At 38.3% G+C, this 20,203-nt stretch overlaps 1 protein-coding gene across 1 annotated transcript in view; it reads right to left on the minus strand.

Moving 5' to 3' along the window:
- The window catches only part of TOP6BL (TOP6B like initiator of meiotic double strand breaks), a gene marked incomplete at its 5' end in the record, with an annotated part of 45,280 nt that extends 25,496 nt beyond the window's left edge, over positions 1-19,784 (minus strand). The window contains 7 exons of the mRNA XM_081064302.1: positions 488-683; positions 1,867-1,938; positions 2,312-2,367; positions 3,534-3,617; positions 10,325-10,434; positions 13,626-13,679; positions 19,652-19,784. Coding sequence (XP_080920428.1) covers positions 488-683; positions 1,867-1,938; positions 2,312-2,367; positions 3,534-3,617; positions 10,325-10,434; positions 13,626-13,679; positions 19,652-19,784 — 705 coding nt within the window. The remainder of the gene's footprint in view (positions 1-487; positions 684-1,866; positions 1,939-2,311; positions 2,368-3,533; positions 3,618-10,324; positions 10,435-13,625; positions 13,680-19,651) is intronic.
- Between the last annotated feature and the right edge of the window lie 419 nt (positions 19,785-20,203).

Genomic DNA, 20,203 nt, shown 5'->3' on the forward strand with positions numbered 1-20,203 from the left:
CCATCAATAATGTAAATCAAAACACTGTTATAAAGTCAGTTGAATTAATCCATCTTACTGTATGGATTATGACATTAATGTAATTTACAGGTGGGTTCATTACCATTTACTTTGAGGGACGTTTTTACGGGGTATGGAATCTAGTCGATGGTTTTTTTTTTCAAGGTATTAACACTATTATTCTATTACTTTCTATTGCTATGAAGTTAGCTGTCAATTTATTTCTCTTTTGAAGATAACCTGTCTTTCCCTGGCTGATTTTGAAGATTTTTCTCTTTGTCTTTGATCTTTTACAGGGATAGATATCTCTTTATTTATCCTGCTTGATTGTTGAGCTTTTAAATCTGTTTTAATTGCTTTAGTCACTAACTCTTCAAATGTTGTTTCTGCCCCATTTTCTCTCTCTTCTCTAAAGGTTTTTCTAAAATCGGGATATAAAAATTCATTTTCAAAGACAACTGTATGGTTTCTGTCATCAAAAGGATATGGAAATTGAAGAAATCCTACTCAGCTGGTTGGAAAAGGCCCTCGAGCAGGGACACAGGGCAGCAGCTGGGGTCAGTATCAGCTCTCCCAACAAGCCCATGCCAGCCACGTCATCTGGGATGAAAAGCACTACTGGATGTCCCAGCACAGGGTGGATTCTGATGCAGAGTAATCCAGTTGTAGCAAATTTTGGTTTACTGTCAAAAAACAGGTAAGATAAATTTAGCTTTTTTCTTCTTGACAAACTATATTTAAAAGGGCATTCACAATTTCTTTTGTAACCTCTAGCATACGCACAACCATATCACCTGCCATATCAATTTTTGTTGGAACAAGTAACTTGTGTTCCACTCAGGGAATCACAAGCAAAAGAAAGAGTAGACAAATTGGCATTTCAGGAATAGTATCATGGCTCCTGCTTTTGCTACCACTAACGGACCTTTTCCTCTCTCTCTAAACTAATCAGGTCACCCAGAGTCATGTGTCCACAAACATTGGCTCAGAAGCTTAAACTCTTTCAGTAAATCTATGATAACGAGCTATCCACCTGTAAGGAATGTATGCGACTAGAAGATTACTAAAGAAAGATATGGGGTGGGATTTTTGTTTCCTGCACATATTAAAGAATAAAAAATATTCTAATCTCAGGTGTAATTTTGAGCAAGAGTAAGAAAACAGACTAAAAAACCCCGGGCAGTCTCTTCAAGCCTTAAGATCCTATGATTCAGAGCGTATAAATGAAGGCAAAAACTACTGAATAAAGAATAAATTAGTTGGACTTAAACATAAGCTACTTTTTTTCTTGCTCTAATTAATGTTCACTTTGAATTCGGTGGTAGTCGGATAGCAGAGGAAGGCAAAGCAGAGGGTTCTGTCTATCCCATATTATATATTACCTCCTCCATGGATTTCTCTTTTTTTTTTAGTCTAAAGAAGGTGGAGATAAGGAAAGAGATGATTTCCAAACCTACGCAAAATGCTGATGCATAAACCATAATACACCAAGAATTCCTTTGTACTCATAATATGTCTCTGTCCAAGAGTTCAAGTAACTTTTTAAATTCAATCCTCTCTTTTCATGTCTAAGTGGGATTGGAATTAGCAGGGTACATTTTTTTTTTTCATCTGCAGAAGGAAATAAGGCATGGAGAGGACAAAGTAACATGTCCTCAGGTCGATCAGAATATATTCAAGGAGCCAGGAATAATAATAGTTTTCAATACAAAGAGCTTAAAAGTTTTACTTTCACTTTTCTTACAGAGAATCTGACATTTGGCACTAAGAAATGACAGGTGAGACCATGTTCAATTTCTACCCACATTCATACTCATAATAGGAGAGTAAAACATGGAGAGGGACAACAACGCTTTACCCCTTCACCTCACATAATGCTGAGAGTTTATGACAAGAGCAATTCCATTCGACAGGTTCAAAGTGGGTTCATTCTCTGCCCTGCAAAGTAAAGAAAAGCTAAGCCATATCTCAAATATTCTAAAACCAATTTTTGCCTGATACAAATTTTTGTATGTGACTACTATCACCTCCAGAGATTACTGGAATTCAATAACCAATTAACCACGGGGAAATGGCAATTTTTAAGTTCACCCACTCTAGTGACAGGGAATGACATGAAAGGTTTAGATGAATCTATTTATTTATTAAAAGATAATATAGAATAAGAAAATGTGGGGGCCTCAGAATATTAGTTTCAAAGTGACTTTGGGTCAATAAATCAAACTGTGAACCTACTAGAAATAGGGCAATAATGACTGAGAAAAGCTGTAGAGCCATGGCATAAACTTAAGCCATGGATTTGAAGACTTACTCAAAGATTTCCGTAGACAGGATTCCATTCACCTTTACACTGAAATTAAATCTAATCTGCAAAATAAATGGCATGTGAGTTTAACATGAACCAGGATAGATTAATAACTTCCATACTCGATTCCTAAATCACCTTTTTATATCATCTTTTCTTCACTTGCACTATCCCTAAACATAATTAACATTTGTCTGTGTTCAAATTCTCCATCGTAAATATACTGAATCCTACACTACAATTCCAAGTAGTCATAAATTATCACGAAATCCTACCCTTTTGTCTTCTGCTATTCTCCCAATCTTATCTCTTCTCTCCCTTCTTAAAAAAACTATCAATTTTCTCTCTATTCTTTCCATTGTTTTCATACATGGAACATTCCATGCTTTTTTCTCTTCCTGCCGCCATATGAATTTTATGTCCTCCCCCCAATTTACTTCACTGTTGTAATTTTTTTCCTACCTTCAACCTATATTTCTTTCTATATAACATAATGATTAATAAAGGACTCTAGAGCCAGTCTGTGTTCAAATCCTGGATCTGTGAATTCTTTAACCTCTGTACCATTGGTTCCTCAGCTATAAAAATGGGGGCGATGATGATGATGATAAAACCCACTTCATAAGGGATGTTATAAGGGTTGGCTGAGTGTGTGGAGAGCACCTAGAATAACGATTGGCAAATAATAAGCATTGAACCCTACTGACAATAGAAAAACTAGGAAGCTAACAAGTGAAAAAAAGGAAAAGTTATACAGCATACTTAACCGTGTGCATATTTATAGACATATCTAATTACAGATAATTAAAAAAATTTGCTCTCCAAAGTTCAAAGTACTTTATCAAAAGTCCTTATTTGCTTTTATTGTCACTTTAGAAATCAAGAAGATAATCAGCAAGGTTTATTATCCAGGTTTAATTTAAAAAAAAATGAAATACAGAGGAGGGAAAAGAAGTACCCAAAGTGATACAATAAAACAGTAAGGAAGTGAAAATAATAACCCAAAAGAAAGCTCTCTCTTTATCCAAGGGCTCTCAATTATGTCACATGACCAACATCAAGACTGCCTTAAGGACATAGAAACCAAATCAATTCAATAAAAGTTGTAATTATGGTCATTAAAAGAAAGAGAACCAACCACATCCTTCCATGTTTTTACAGAGTAGAGTTCTCTTCAAAACATATGACTTAAACAAGAGAATCATTATTATGCAAAACAACAGCTTACCTTAGGGTGCACCATGACTATTTTTCGTAAAAAATTCTTTATAACCAGACTATCTGTCGTCAGAGTTCTGGGCTTTTCATCAACCTGTAACAACACAACAAAACATCCACCACACATACACAAACCCAAGAGCACAAATTAATTAAATTATGGTATTTCTCCCTATAAAAGTAACTACATCTCAGAAAGCTTTTCAGACATCTAAGGGGGGAACATCTCTGGGTCTGAGAATTGGACACAAAAGGGAATCTAATAGCCACCACTTATCGGTTAAAGTACCTGTTTCATGGAACTTCTGGAGACAGATGGACAATGATCAAAGTAAAACCTACAATCTAAAAACCACCTTTTGGAACAAATTTAAGAGTAATTAAGACTGGGGCTGAGAAGAGTAACTATCTGAACTCTACCATCCTAATGTGAATCGATCTGTATTAAAAATGTGAGTGGAGGGGCGGCTGGATGGCTCAGTTGGTTAGAGTGCGAGCTCTGAACAGCAGGGTCGCCGGTTCGATTCCCACATGGGCCAGTGAGCTGCGCCTCCACATCTAGATTGAAGACAACGAGCTGCTGCTGAACCCCTGGAGTGCAGCCAGATGATTCAGGTGGTTAGAGCTTGAGCTCTCAACAAGGTTGCTGGTTCAATTCCCACATGGGATGGTGGGCTGTGCTCCCTGCAACTAAAGATTGAAAACGGCGACTGGACTGGGAGCTGAGCTGCTCCCTCCACAACTAGATTGAAGGATGACTTGGAGCTGATGGGCCCTGGAGAAACACACTGTTCCCCAATATTCTCCAATAAAAATTAAAAAAAAAAGAATATGAGTGGAGTCATATGTGGAATCTAAAGAACTGAATAAATGAGCAAAGTAAACAGAAATAGTCTCAGAGATATAGAGGAAAAACTGATGGTTGCAGCCCAGCCCAGTGGCTCAGGCGGTTGGAGCTCCGTGCTCCTAATACCGAAGGCTGCCGGTTCGATTCCCACATGGACCAGTGGGCTCTCAACCACAAGGTTGCCGGTTCGACTCCCGCAAGGGATGGTGGGCTGCGTCCCCTGCAACTAAGATTGAAAGGACAACTTGACTTGGAAAAAGCCCTGGAAGTACACACTGTTCCCCAGATAAACAAAACAAAATAAAAACCTGATGGTTGCTAGATGGGAGTGGGGTGGGGATGAAGGAGAAGGGGAGTGGATTAGAAAGCACAAATTGGTAACTGTAATATTGCCATGGGGATATGAGAGACATGGGGAATACAACCAATAATGTTGTAAAGATTTTGTAGGGTATCAGATGGGTACATGTCTTATTAGGGAGACCACTTCATGGACAGTGTAGATGTCTGACCACTGCACTGTACACTTGAAGCTGAATAATACTATATGTCAACTATAATTTAATATATATATAGTCACAGGATATGGAGTACAGCATAGGGAATAGAGTCAATGGAATTGTAACAGATACATAAGATGTCAGAGGGGCAATAGATTGGGGGAGAGGGGTTATAACTTTGTGAGGGGTGAAATGTCTAACATTGTTTTGTACACCTGAAACTAAAAAAAAAAAAAGGAGCAGACAATAAAAGGAATCTATTTTTGAATGTCAATTTCTTCCAAACATTTAATTTCAAGGAAAACTGTAAAGCAAAAAGCTCAAAAGCCAGAAGACCTGTGTTCTAGTATTGGCTCTGTAAAATATACTTACATAACCATGAAAAAAAAGCACTTAACTGCTCTGGACCTTATTTCCTAATCTGCAAAAGATGGATAAAACTTTCTCTTTTTACTTCACAGAACTGTTTTAGGGATTAAATAGTAATCTGAAAGTATATGTTGTACACAATAACAATAATAGATACCACTTGCTGAATGCCTACTGTGTAGAAAGCATTGTGCAGGTGCTATATATACATTACTTAACAATAATACTGGAGGGAGGTATTACTATCCTCTCTTTGTAGATTAAACAACAACAAAGCTCATAAAAGTTAAGCAACTTGCCTCAGGTCACTAAGCTGTTCAGTGACAGAGCCAGAATTTGACCCTAAAACCAATTGTCCATGCTCTTTCCAATACACTCTGAGACCTCCCTACAAATATAATGAGGTTTACCATCCAATGAGGGCTTTCTCTATTCTAGGAATGGTGTTAAAGTATCTTACTTATATTACCTCATTTATCCCTCACAAAAACCCTATAAGGTATAATATATAACCCACATTTTCTGGATGAAAAAAAGTGAGTCTCAAAGAGGTTAAACAACTTTCCCAAGGTTACCTAATCTGGTTCCAAAGCTTTAGTATTGACCATTTTCCTATACTGACTCACTATATTTAATACAGTGTCCCTAAAACCAAAGTTAGAGTCTCCCAGAAAATGGAGAAGTGCAGGAGAATGAGAAGAATAGTCAGAAATCAGCAAGTTCTTATTGGTGGCTCAGAGAATGTAGAGCCATGTACTGGGTACATACTAAAGAAAGAAAAAAGAAAGGTCCAAACTCAAAATCTCATAATATGATAAAGAAGAAACATGCAAATATCTAATAAAGAAGAATAAATTATGATACTTTTTCTAAGTATACTGAAAAAGAGATCAAGAACTATGCAATGGGTGGGGATAATTAGAAAAAAATATTAGAAACAATTATTAGAAAAATGGATGAGAATTATTAGAAAATTCTGGAAACAAATCTAGAATTATTCATACACATAAATAGTAGTAATTAAATGATAACTGCAGTACACATATCATAGTCACATCCTTCATTAAAAAATTTTTATTAGGGGCAACCAGTTAGCTCAGTTGGTTAGAGCACGGTGCTCTTAACAACAAGGTTTCCAGTTCGATCCCCACAAGGGTCACTGTGAGCTGCGTCCACAACTAGACTGAAACAACTACTTATCAAATATATGGTGACGGAAGGAGAACTGACTCTGGGTGGTGAACACACAATGGGATTTATAGATGATCTAATACAGAATTGTACACCTGAAATCTATGTAATTTCACTAACAATTGTCACCCCAATAAATTAATTTTAAAAAAAAGAAACAACTACTTGACTTGGAGCTGATGGGTCCTGGAAAAACACACTCAAATAAATGTTAAAAAAATTTCATTATAGAATGCTTATATAGTAGAAAAGCAATGGTCTCTTAAAAGCATTTACTACACTTAACACTTTCAAGACAACTTCTTGGAACAGTTTCAAATTTCTGTAACCTTGGCGATTATAGGGTGTATCATAGAAAGGGCTAATTATATCTAGCAGTAAGGCACCCAAATCAGTGAAAGTTCTCTGAGCAGCTACCAGAGAGGGGCTACAATTAATAATGATGAGAGCTACCATTTACTGAACACCTGCTACACAACAAGCAGTTTATATGCAAGCAGAAAATACCCCCATTTTACTGATGAGGATAATGAGACCAAATAAACTAATTAATTTGGTCACACAAGGTCACACATAGCTTAGTCAAGTGGCAGAACTGGGATTCAAACCTAGATCTGACTAACTCCAAAACCCACATTTCACTATGCAATGCTGCCTCTCCAAAGAATGCTCATTTTCTATGCATATGGCTCCCTGAATGGAATATTATATAATCTATCATTATTTTTTATGGATCCTGACAGGCAATGCTTATGTATGACTACTGAATATATGTATTTATTCACTTATAAAACACTTAATGCTGCTTATTATGTACCTGGGCCTACAGATATAAATAAAATAATCTCTGAATTTGAAGAGTTCACAGTTACGTAGAAGAGAAATACAAATAAATTTATATGACAATAATAAGTTTTATGATTTAGATATATAAGAGATGCTAAAGAAATACAAGAAGGAATAGCACCTACCAGACTGAGACGATTAAGAGTCCTAATGTCAAGTCAACAGAGGATAGTTAACACAAAATAGCTTATTTTAAGATTTACTCATACAATGAGAGAGAGAGAGAGAGAGAGAAAGAGAGAGAGAAAGACTCTGACTGACTTCAAAGCCTTTTATAGCCTTTTATAATTGGGTGTCAGAAACCCAGTACCCCAGTCTGATATACCTATAGAAGCAGTGAATTTACTTTAGTGTTGTTAGAAAAAAATAGATGCTGCCAGCCCAGGGCAGCAGAAACCACTATTGAATTATATGTTTCAGCCTTCACCTTTAAATACAAGTGTAATTATATGATAGAACATGGGAGCTGTTTTATATTTTGAAACATGAACTTAGACAGTCATGGGTCCTACATGACTTTCTTAAAAAAGTTAATCAGTGTCTCTGTCTCTTTTTCTAAATAGATAGATGACAGACAGATGATAAATACAGAGATCTATATGTATAAATACATAGATGTGTTTGTATGTCTATCTCTTCCCATTTTATCATTTAGTATTATGGCAAAAATAAATATAAAAATGGATAAAGCTGTCAAGATCTTGGAAAAGCAAATTTGTTTTTGGAAGGACATGTTACTCAGCCCAATGGATCCCAGCATAACTCAGCATAAACACAAAACCCCACATCTCTCCTAAATGAGGCTTTTCTCAGTGTTTCCTGGGATTAGCTCTCCTTGTGCCCAAAGCACTGGATCATTTATTTTGCTTTTTCATGATGTCTCCATTTACTAGCCTTTGCTATGAACCTCACTACTTGACCCTTCTCCCCAACTGAGGTATATATAATGAAATCTTTCACAACCTTCTTTTTCTCTTCTCACTCTCTTCATTCAAATGTCCTTTAAACAGCTGCACAGAGACAATGAGATGTAATGGAACAAATGCTTTCAGGAAATCCTTATTCCTCTGAGGTTATACTACTCTTTTATCTCTCTTCGCCCATCACTGGCTGACTACTGAGCAATACGCTCACAGTTTTCCTCTGCACCCCAAGTCCTCACAGTTTTCCTCTGCACCAACTGAGTCTCAAAATTCCCTGACCTTTTCAACTCCAGTGACCTTGATTTCCACTCATTTCAAGCCACCTATTTCCATGGCCATAGCTTGGCTCTGTACCACTCTGGAAACCTAAAACTGAAATGTCCCACTCTTACATGAAAAGATGTATAGCAAGATGTTAATAGTGGCTACCTTGATTAAGTCAGATGATCTAAGCACTCACTTTGATCTTCCTGAGGGAAACACTGCTTTAGCAATTAGGAAAAAAATATGAGAAACTTTATCACTCTGATGACCACTTCCTATTCTTTCAAGTCTTTGAATCTCTTATACCCAGAAAATCTGTTTTTCAGCTTCATGAAGCCCTCTAGATCTTGACCCCTTCCCACTGAGTTAGGTACCTTTCCTCTATGCTACCACCGCATTCAGTGCTTACCTCTACCGTGATACATTGTACATTATCTTGTAATTATCTGTCTATCTTTTCCTTTAGATTCCAAATCCTCTGGGATCAGGTTAACGTGTTTTGGGACTCTATACCTTCAATATCTAGTACAGTGAGGCCGACTGGAACAAACAGGTTTCTGAATGAATGAATAAATACTGAAACAGCACTGATCAATGAGAAAACTTTGGTTCAAGTTCTAATTCTGTCACTTACCTTTTGTATGACCTTCAGAAATTCAGTTAAATATCTGTAAAACGGGGTGATAATCCTTGTCTTATCCACTTTATAGAGTTGTCAGGAGGTTAGGTAATATATATATATAAATGTTAAGTATAAGAATTATCTTTGTTTGTTCAGACTGGCTAAAACACATGATTTCCTTCTTTAGAATTGCTTTCCTTGGTTCACTGGAATCAGCTTATTTACTGCTATTGGACAGTAATAGTTTCAGAGCTGACTAACCATTAATTGCTCCAGATTGTTTATTTGCCCTTCAGTTCCCCTAAAGTAGATAAGGCACAGCCAGGTGTTGTCCCAATACCACACCCATTCCTTTCAGTCCTTTTAGAAGGAGCATATAATTGTTCGAACATGGTAAAGGCCTCCCAAGTGCTTCTTAGGAAAATGTTAAAAGTACTCTAATTCTTCATGTCTCCACCAACTCAAAGGAAGGAAAGACAGGAGATTAGAGAATTGTCAAAGGGTATGGAGAACTCAGTTGTCACTCTCATAAATCAATAAAAATCTTTAAAACCTAATAAAAATGTATCCAAATAGGATCTGCACTGGAAATCAATTTTTATTTTCTTTCTCAGGAGACCCAAATTTAAATAATGGCTTGTTTCAGTGGTTTTCTTTCTCTCTCTCTCTCTTTTTTTTTTAAGTGGTTTTCAAACTTACCTGCATATTAGAAATCATCTGGGATTTTAAAAATATTCCAACGCCCTTGCCCTCCATGTGACCGTATTTGGAGGTACGGCTTTAAGGGTATAATTTAGGGTAAATGAGATCATAGGGTGGGGTCATAATTTGATAGAGCTGGTGTCCTTATAAGAAGAAGAAGAGATATCAGATAGTTTTCTCCACATATGTATAGAGGAAAGACCCTGTGAGGAAACAGTGACAAGGCACCTTGATCTTGGACTTCTAGTCTCCAGAAGAACAAGAAAATAAATACCACCCAATCTGTGGTATTTTTTTATAGCAGCCTGAGCGACTAATCCAACATCCTAGACCAATTAAATAAATCACAACCTCTTGGAGTGGGACACAAACATCAGTATTTTGGAAGCTCCCAGGTGATTTAAAATCTGGGAGGGAAGTTTGGGAACCAGTGCTTTATTTCATTTCGACTTTAAACTGTGATGCACCCAGGCTTTTCTTTCCAGTTATTAGATTGTATAAAACATCAGCAATTTAGAAAACCACAAAAAAACTTGCCTCAAAAATCATCTGGAAAGGTGTTACCCTTGAAATGTCCTGAGAATAGCTGGCTTCCTCTGAAGTCCAGTTCAGCTTTGTAGAGAATCTGAGCAGTATAGATTGCATTTCTGTGAGAAAAGAAATGGTGACAAAATAGAACAAGCAGTTTGGATAAGCACCAGAGTTTCTGGAATTATTAAACTGATGAGCCAAAAAGCCTTTTCCCTGATGAAAAGATTATCTGCAAAAGTTAAAATATGACTGGAAATGGCTGTGTATCAGCAAATTGCTTGAACATTTAGAATTACATTACGGGGTTAAGACATTTAATCTCATGCTTTCAATTTTTCACATTTGCTAAATCAATTTGTATTTTCAGTTAATTTCCACAAGGTCATGTCCAATGCCGGAAATCTTCAGAGCTAATAACTCTATCTGATATTTTTGTATTTTTTAATAAATCAATTCATTATTTAATAAACACAAATCCAGTAAGGGAACTTATTTAGAACTGAAAGCAGAAAAATTCAAGAATGACCCTCTCAGGCATTTAATAAGATAATCTTTAACAAAGAAAAGCAAACTCTTGCTAATTTAATTCATAAATTAACCACTTGGTGGATTTACATGTATTAAACTATCTGTCCACAAAGCATCCGTGAGTCCTGGATCATCATCAAAAAAGAGAAACTTCTTCCTTTCTGTACCCTGGCACTCATAAAGGACAAAGACAAATTTCCCATTTTATAAAATGCCATCCCTTATTTTCCTCTACAATAGTATTATAAAGAACTAAATATGAATGAAGATGGATAGATATCTCAGTCTCTGCAAGTTCTACCTTGTAAATGAGGTTGACAATGTTGATATTATATAAGAATCCAACTTTTAAAATATAATAACAATAAACTACACCCAAAATAATAGCACAACTTTCTCCTAATGCATTCATACTACATATCTGATAAAGCTTTAACCATCTCAAAAAGTAAGGATATTACCAATATCAGGTTCTAACTATCAATCTTAGTGGGTAATATTTTTCTTGCCATTAGTTTGTTTTCCAAATATAACTTAGTCACAAAGCCCATGATAATATGTCAGCAAGGTTATGGAACACTGAAGTTTAATGAAGTTGGCACTGAACCTGGATGCCTTGAGTCAATCTTCAGTTTCACCACTGACCAACTTTCTGACCTAAGGTAACCCCCTTTTTTATGAGATTCAGTTACCTTTCTGTGAAATAAGAAAAAAAATGTCCCCAAACAGTACTTCTCTTTTAAGTAGTAATACAATGCAGAAATGGGGAAAACGTAGATACATGAGAAAAAGATAGTTAATAACTTTGAATTCTCCAGAAATCTTAATATTTTAAAATAAAATGTGTAGTTATTTGGAGGAAAATCCATTTCAATTGCCTCACTCTATACACCAAAAAAAAAAAAAAAAAAAAAAATCAAGTTGGATTGACTAGAGTTAAATGTGAAAAGTGAAACAACAGAATTAAATAAAAGCCTTTTATTTCAAGGTAAGTTGAGCATATGTTGAAATCTCATTTTCCCCATTCAAACACATAAAATTATAAAATAAGCATTTTTAAACCTTAATAAATGTATATTTATGGTATATTCATGGTAAGAAAAAAGAAATGAGAAATTTTTATAGACATGAAGAGGTATTCTTCCCTCATCTTCAGAAAGAAAACAGAGAGAGAGAATCCACAATGCTAAGTAGGGACCAAAGATGCACCATATTTGGGGATAGACTGGGAAAAAACAAGGGACTAATGTTGCAACATCCATAGGTTGAAGAGCAAGAGCCACACAAGCTACACACAGGAGGTCTGAGCGAGGGACCAAAACATAAACAAAGGCCAGAGATGTGCTGCCTACCTACCCCGAGGATTGGTTAAAGCCAAGTGATGCTAGCAGTAGCATTAATGATGCAGAATGAGGCCGTAGAGCCATATTATATAAATGCAGATGAGACTCATAAGTACATAATCTATTAAGATGCAAGAGCTTTGTATTTTGCTCCTCCTCCCAAGCAAAATTCAATCCAAGATATACACCCTGCAAAATTAGGGCTCAGGAACTCAGAGAACCTACTACTGGAAGGCTATCAATGCAGGATGTGTTGAGGACAAATATATCATTGACAATTAGCTCTTAACTAAAAATAACCAACCAACAAAGATTATAAAAACCATGAAAAATATGACACAGAACAACCAAAAAACAACTTACACTTGAGGAAATAGAGTTAACAAAACAATGTTAATGAGACTTTAAAATTATGCACTCTATGGGGGCCGGCCTGGTGGCTCAGGAGGTTAGAGCTCCGTGCTCCTAACTCTGAAGGCTGCCGGTTTGATTCCCACATGGGCCAGTGGGCTCTCAACCACAGGACTGCCGGCTCAATTCCTCGAGTCCCGCAAGGGATGGTGGGCTCTGCCCCCTGCAACTAAGATTGAACACGGCACCTTGAGCTGAGCTGCCGCTGAGCTCCCGGATGGCTCAGTTGGTTGGAGCGCGTCCCTCAACCACAAGGTTGCCGGTTCAACTCCCGCAAGGGATGGTGGGCTGCGTCCCCTGCAACTAGAAAGTGGCAACTGGACCTGGAGCTGTGCTGTACCCTCCACAACTAAGACTGAAAGGACAACTTGACTTGAAAAAAAAAAAAAGTCCCGGAAGTATAGTCACACTGTTCCCCAATAAACTCCTGTTCCCCTTCCCCAATAAAATCTTTTAAAAAAATAAAATAAAATAAATGCATGTCCTTTGGCTTTAGATTATTCTCAAGAAAAGGGAAGAAAAACTTCTAAAACCAAAGTCACTGAAAGCTCCTCAACCATACCAACTTTGGCATGTTGGAAACAGTATTAAACCTAGCTAAAATAATTTACGGTAAAAGTGTTCTCCACACATTTCTTTGAGGTAGACATTTTTAGGTAAATATTTTACTAAAAATTTTATTTTACATCTGGGTAAATGTTGCCTGAGCTTGAGAGTATTCAGAGAAGCTACAGTGACCTCAGTATCTTGTCCATTCCTGTGTCTACACAATTTTTATAGATCATCTTTCAATTGGATTGCCAAATAGAACACAGAATAAATATTGCATGGAACATATTTATACTAAAAAATTATTCATTGTTTATCTGAAATTCAAATTTAAGTGAGCGCTCCAATACTTTTTTTTTTTTTTTTGCCCCCCTAAATCTGGCAAACCTACCTTTCACTACAAGTCTGTTTCAGAAAAATACCAAATACATGGACAGGGAGAGATTTAGTCTCATAGAAGTTGGGTAATTCTTTACCTTTTAGGAACTTCTTGCTGATCAAACCACCATACGTGTTTCCTGCAGAAGAAACTGTAAGAAACAAAATACAAGGAAATATCACAAATAAAACAATTAAATGGATTTTACCTAAAGAATCAAATGGGAGCCTGAAAACACTGCTTAAAGATACAGAATATAAAAATGGTGAACTACTACTAACGAGTTCAGTAAAAATAGAGGCACCAAATAAGTGTTATGAGTCCCCAACTCTGGCAGCAGAATAACTTCTTGGAGATGAAACCAAATAGCCAAGTCTTTTCACCCATATTCAATACCAGAAAATTATAGGAAGACTTCAAAATGTAGCTAGTAACCAGAGTATATCATGCCAATAACCCATATTCCGGTATTAAAAAATTGGCCTTTCTTTTAGCCAGTTTACTCTTTAGTGGAAAATACTTTACTAGACTATCAGGTAAGAATTGTCTGTACCGAGAATTCTAAATTTGAACATTAGAGCATTTAGAGCAATAATTCTTCAAGGGAAAAATGTGAGGGAGGAAGCAGCTTCCTAAGAAGGGAAAAAAGATCAGAACCATCTGGAGGCTTTTTTTCCAAACTGAACATGCCCTCCCCCTCAGGGATGTGACCCAATAGTTAAGAATCTAAGAATCACTGCCATAGGAACCAATGGAAATGTGTCTATTCTTCAAGAAATGTTTATTCTGCAGGCAAGGAAAAAAGGTTAAGAATCACTGAACTAGAGTGAGAGGCAACACCGTTCTTCAAAGGTGTGCTTTCCAATACAGTAGCCACTAGATAGCTACATGTGGCTATTTAAATTTAGCTCAATTAAATGAAACATTCAGTTCCTTGGTCATACTAGCCACTTTTCAAGTGCTCAATAGCCAAGTGTGGCTAATGGCTGCTGTACTGAATAGCACAGAAATAGAACATTTCCATCAACACAAAAAGTTCTATTGGATAGCAATGCCCTAGATATCCAGATTTTGACTGATTCTGCTCAAATGATACACACTTCAAAAGGCCTGCACCCAAGTAGCATAGAACATTTAATAACTGACAATCTTTTTTTTTTTTTTTTTTTTTTTAGTGTTCCTCACAGGCACACACTGGTTCTAACTTACAGGAGAATGGGTCTTTGGGACAGGGATGGCAGGTGATGGCAGGCCTATACTAGTGATTAGTGAGGAGCTAGAACATTAACACAAAAATAAATAAAAATAACAAAACCCACATGTCTTGCAGTGAGTCCATGATCTTTCTCAATTACTTATGTCACACTGTTTCCGTTAACCCTCAGTTTTAACAAGTATCATGTCAACAATTGTCGAAAATGGGCCACTTTTGGTGAATGTACTCGAGGAGAATAATCATCCCAACTGTTCCACACCCCATCCAGCCCCCAATTTTCAGCCATACTTCTAATGTTTCTGTACTAAAGTAATAAAGTGCTACCCTTCAGATGCAAAGAGGACAGTAGAGACTAATTTGTAGAACATATTTTTATAGCAACAACATTCCAAAAAATGTCCTCTATGGGGCTATGAAGTCAAATAGCATGGGAAAACGCTATACATTTTGAAAGAGCCACACTGGCATCTTAAAGGTTCTGAGATCTAAAGTAATGAAGCACATCGATTTTAACCAGCATTCCCCAAATTTAGATGACTACATAACTCTTTTTCGTAACTCATATAAACATCCTATAGCACACAATTTGGGAAACACTGCAACAAATAATACTTGTTAAAGCCTTCAACAATTGCTGATGGAAAAATACACACAGTCATCTCTCAGCTTCTCATGGATGGATCATTCCAGTAATACAACTTGCTGGTTTGTTGTCGGTTGAATTTTGTGCCTCTAAGAGATTTTTGAAGGGGCGGCCGGATGGCTCAGTTGGTTAGAGCGCCAGCTCTCAACAGGGTTGCCGGTTCAATTCCCGCATGGGATGGTGGGCTGCGCCCCCAGCAAGTAAAGATTGAAAACAGCAACTGAACTTGGAGCTGAGCTGCGCCCTCCACATTTGAAGGACAACGACTTGGAGCTGATGGGCCCTGAAGAAACTCATTGTCCCCCAATATTCCCCAATAAAAATTTTAAAAAGATTTTGAAGACCTAAGCCCGAGAACTTGTGACTATGACCTTATTTGGAAATAGGGTGTTCACAGATTTTATCAAGTTAAGTTGAGGTCGTACTGGAGGGTAAGCCTAAATCCCACTGGTGTCCTTATAGGGCCTTGTGAAGACAAGATTCAAATAAACACAGGGGAGAACAGCACATGAAGACAGAAGCAGAGACTGGAGTGATAAGACTACAAGCCAAGAAACACCAAGGGCTTGCTGCCAACTACCAGAAGCTAGGAGAGCGGCATGGGATAGATTTCTCCCTTAGAGCCTCCAGAAGGAACCAAAACTATTGAGATCTTGATTTTGGATGTCTGGCCTCTATAACTGTGACAGAATAAATTTATTTTGTTTTAAGACACCCAGTTTGTGCTACTTTGTTACAGCAGCTCTAGGTAACTAATATATAGTGCTTCATCAAAAACTTTGGACCAAAGACACCACTTCACACTTTCAGGTAAAGATGGCATATTGAATATACACATCTCTTCGTACTCCCTCCTGAAATCTGAATAAAACAACAGAAAGGGGATATTTTTTAAAAGGAACAAACCTACAAAGATAGAGAATAAGACACAAAGACAATTGGAATAAAATTCTAGAAACTGAAAAGCAGAAGTACAAGTGGGAAAAGATTTAGACCTGAGAAATTGAATTATAAGCCACAAAAGGGGAAGGCCAAGAAACAACCCGAATTATACAACAAAATCCCCAGACTGAGGAATAGCATTGTCAGGAACTTCTGGAAGCAGAGGTGGGGTGAGAGCTAAAATAAGGAGAGTCGGTTGAAAAAACGAATTGAAGTAGTCAGATCCTTAGATTCCCTCCTCCACTCAGCATTCTAGGGACTGGGCCTCCTTAACCTTGGTGGGGGCAGGGGAGAGGCTATTCTTTGCAAAGATAGAACATAGGTCTCTGGGCTGAGAAACAAAGTTGTACTAAAAACAAATGGATTGAGTAAACATAAATACTGAACGCTGAGATACCCGACACCCCTTTTACCTCTCAATCCCAGAATGCTGGCAATCTGTCTTTCTATCCACCTAGTGAGACTACGACCATGTGCACAGAAAATCTACACTATATATTGAATGTTAATTAATAATTACTACAAGGGGTAAAATTATCAGAAAGTCTCACTTTCCATGTTTCTGTGATGTTGGAATGTCTTATGACAAGCATGTACCACCTTTCCCCCTACCAAAAAAGAAAAAAATAATAATTACATAAATATGAGACAGTAAAGAGAAATGCCCCCTCTACTAGATGGGCTGAAGAAATCCATTAGGCTCAAAATGCCTTTAGAATTGGGTTTCTTTCCAAAAGCTCAAGTCCTTTGCTTTGAGTGAAATCAATTTGGCTATAATTCAATAAACCTTAGCAACAGTTTATTGTGTCACAGTCAATGCACAAGCTAATACAACCATATACAGACCAACATGACCCTAGCCATGTAGCTAACCATCTCTCTGATGAATGGTGGGAACTCTGCCCAGTCAGAGTGGAGTTCATACAGAGTAGAAGCAGACCAACCTATCATACCTCTCTTGAGGATGCTTACGGCTAAGTACACAAAGAGAAGACAGGTTATTCCAGTTCAGGTGAGAAAATGTCTTGTGGAGCCTAAAGTCTCAACTGGGACTCAGTGACTACTCTAAGGCTGATGGGACTTCATTCCAAAGCATCCTTCAATAAACCTACACACACACACACACACACACACACACACACACACATCAAAAACCCAGACAAACAAAAAAGTTATCACTTCACAAGTTCAAGAAAATTAGTGTAGGGCCACTCAATGCGTCAGCTTTCCCTCAAAAGTATAGGCAAAATAGACGACAAAGTAAAAGTCAAATGGAAGAGATACATATTTTCAAACTAATTTCAAAGTATGTACTATTTATCATTTCTTTCCCTTTATTTTTTGTCTTTTTTCCAGGCTGGACATGAACGAAAAAGGAGATAAAATTCAATACAATTTTGCTGTGAAACAGGTTAAAACCAAGAGCAAGAGTAAGATTGTTTCTGAGAAATTTTACCTTACACCAGTAAAATAAATAATCCTATCGTAAGTCATTCTACTTACCTTTGTATGACACTTGTAAATCACCAGATACTTATTACATAATCATTTGTTTTTAAACTATGGAACAACCCTGAAGTGGTAACATGATAAAAGATTATGACTAATTGAAATTTTTAAATAAATTACAACATAAATCATGATCAAACAAAGACAGAAAATCAGTTTTCTTCCTCCACTTACTAGTTGTTACACAATGAAGAGTATTTGCCTGGTGCTTAGAATTTAATGCTTCTATGGAAATCACTAGCTGTCCTTCTAGCAATGCTCCCTTTGATACTCCTGCTGTTTCACACTTCCAGTGAATTATTAAATATTTCAAAATCTGAAAAGGGCACAATTTAAAGAAAATACAATCTTCTTTAGAAATCATGGTAATCAATTATGATACAGTTAACAATTCTAATTTCCAAAAATAGTTTTGCTTGCAAAATCTCAGATTTACATTTATTCAGAACAAAGCATTGTGTCTAAACTGAAGAAACAGCTAGGGTAGTGACATAAGAAGGGCGACAGTGAAACTCAACACAGTGCTTAACAAGTCAGGAAATGGAGACATGAAATTGCTTTATTCAAAGGATAAGTTCATCTGGAAACAATACTTTGAAAAATTAAGTGGGAGTTTGTTTTTCCTGTTTCTTTTCTTTCTTCCCAAATAAAAGCCAACATTAACTATGAATCATCTTTACCTTTCATTAAATCAACATTTCTGAGGGTCAGAATACTAGGTACGAGCACTAGTTCTGGAGGCAGACGCCTGTGTTTGAATCCTTGATGCCAAATTTTACCACATGACCCTGGGCAAGTTACTTTTCCATACCTCCGCTTCCTCATTTATAAAAACGAGAACAGATTTACCACGTACGACGGCTGCTGAATGTAAACAAAATATGTGCTAAATGCTTAACACAGTGCCTGGCATTGTAGTAAATTCTTAATAAACAGTAGCTATTATTTCTAATACGTTCAGCTGCCACAAAGACTGCACACAATATTTTAAGTTGGACCGATCTCCAAGATGTCTGGATAAAACATTCAATCTTGATGAGGCAAATTTAAAATGAAATCTTTTGCATTTAATTCCCATTATTATTTATGAAAGTAGACTCTCACTTCCCCACTAAGGTACGATGGGAAGATTATTACCCCCCCCCCCTTTATTTTAAAGGCAGGGAGATCTCGGTAAGAGAACTTGGGACCTAAGATCCTAATTTGCACCAGTTTCTAAAGATGGTTTCCAGGCGTTTCACAGTCTAACACTTTCCTTCACACATCCTCTGACTTACGGAGCTCCCTCTGTTAATATGTTCCCGCAATTTCTTTATCCAGAATGAGAGAGCAGTTGGGAAAAGAACGCTGGCCTGCGAGCCAGAAGTTCTGGGCTCTATCCTGGGTCCCGTCATCTGTAAAATCTAATCTTCTAACTGTCTCTGATGACAAATGAGGCAAGAAGACTGGGAGAACTGCAAGGTGACGTCGGGTCGATCTCGCGTGGCTTATGGTATCTATCCACTGTCCCTTACAAGGCCAGGAGCTCCCATTCCGACCAAGTAATGGCTGTGAACGTGCTGCAATGAACACCTGCGGCGAGTCCGTGCCGGGTGCCCCGTCCCACCTTCCCCGCGTGGTTCCCCTGCGTGGTGTGGTCACACCTGCTGAGGCCTTTCGTCACCCAGCTGCTCTGGCCCAGACCCAGGCAGCCGCCCCACACCTTGGTTGGTCCAAGCGCCTAAGTTAATTTCCCCTCATTCGCGATTTGCACGGACTGTTCCCGACGTCCCCCAGGGTCGCCCGTCCCTTTCTCCTGCCGCCCTCCCAGCACCGGGTGGGGACCCTACGCTGGCCACCCGGCTCGACCCTGGGTGTCCGCTAATGGTTGGCAAACACCGCCGCTTCCCGAGTCTTGGTTTCCTCAGCTGTGAAGTGGGGGCGACGCCATCTGCTCCTGCGGCCATTCCCCCAGCTGAGCAGTCCTCCCTGCCTTCCGGCCCAAGCGCCCCCACGCCCCGGGTCTCATCCGCTCCTCACAACCCCGTGTCGGGGGCAGGACGACCTGCCCCGAATCGTATCATTCCCGAACCTTCCTTCGCCACCTCAGGCAACGCCACACCCCTCTGCCCAAACTTCACGGTCTCCTCACAAAGTATGTCTCCCCATAGAGCGTCCTTTCCTGCTTTCTCTCCCTTCCCGGCATCACCTCACAGACGGCCACGGCCGCCCCCTCCATGCCGTGCCAGGAGCGACAGCGACGCCCAGCCGCTGAGCGCCGTCCCGGCTTCGACCTCCGCCCGCGCCCCAGCCCCGCCACGCGACGCCTCTCTTCCCGCCGGCGCGCGGGTGCGCCCCGCCCACCGGGCCGCCGCGCCTGCGCACT

The sequence above is a fragment of the Rhinolophus hipposideros genome (genome assembly GCF_964194185.1).
Source record: "Rhinolophus hipposideros genome assembly, chromosome: 10".
In the NCBI taxonomy this organism is placed as follows: domain Eukaryota; kingdom Metazoa; phylum Chordata; class Mammalia; order Chiroptera; family Rhinolophidae; genus Rhinolophus; species Rhinolophus hipposideros.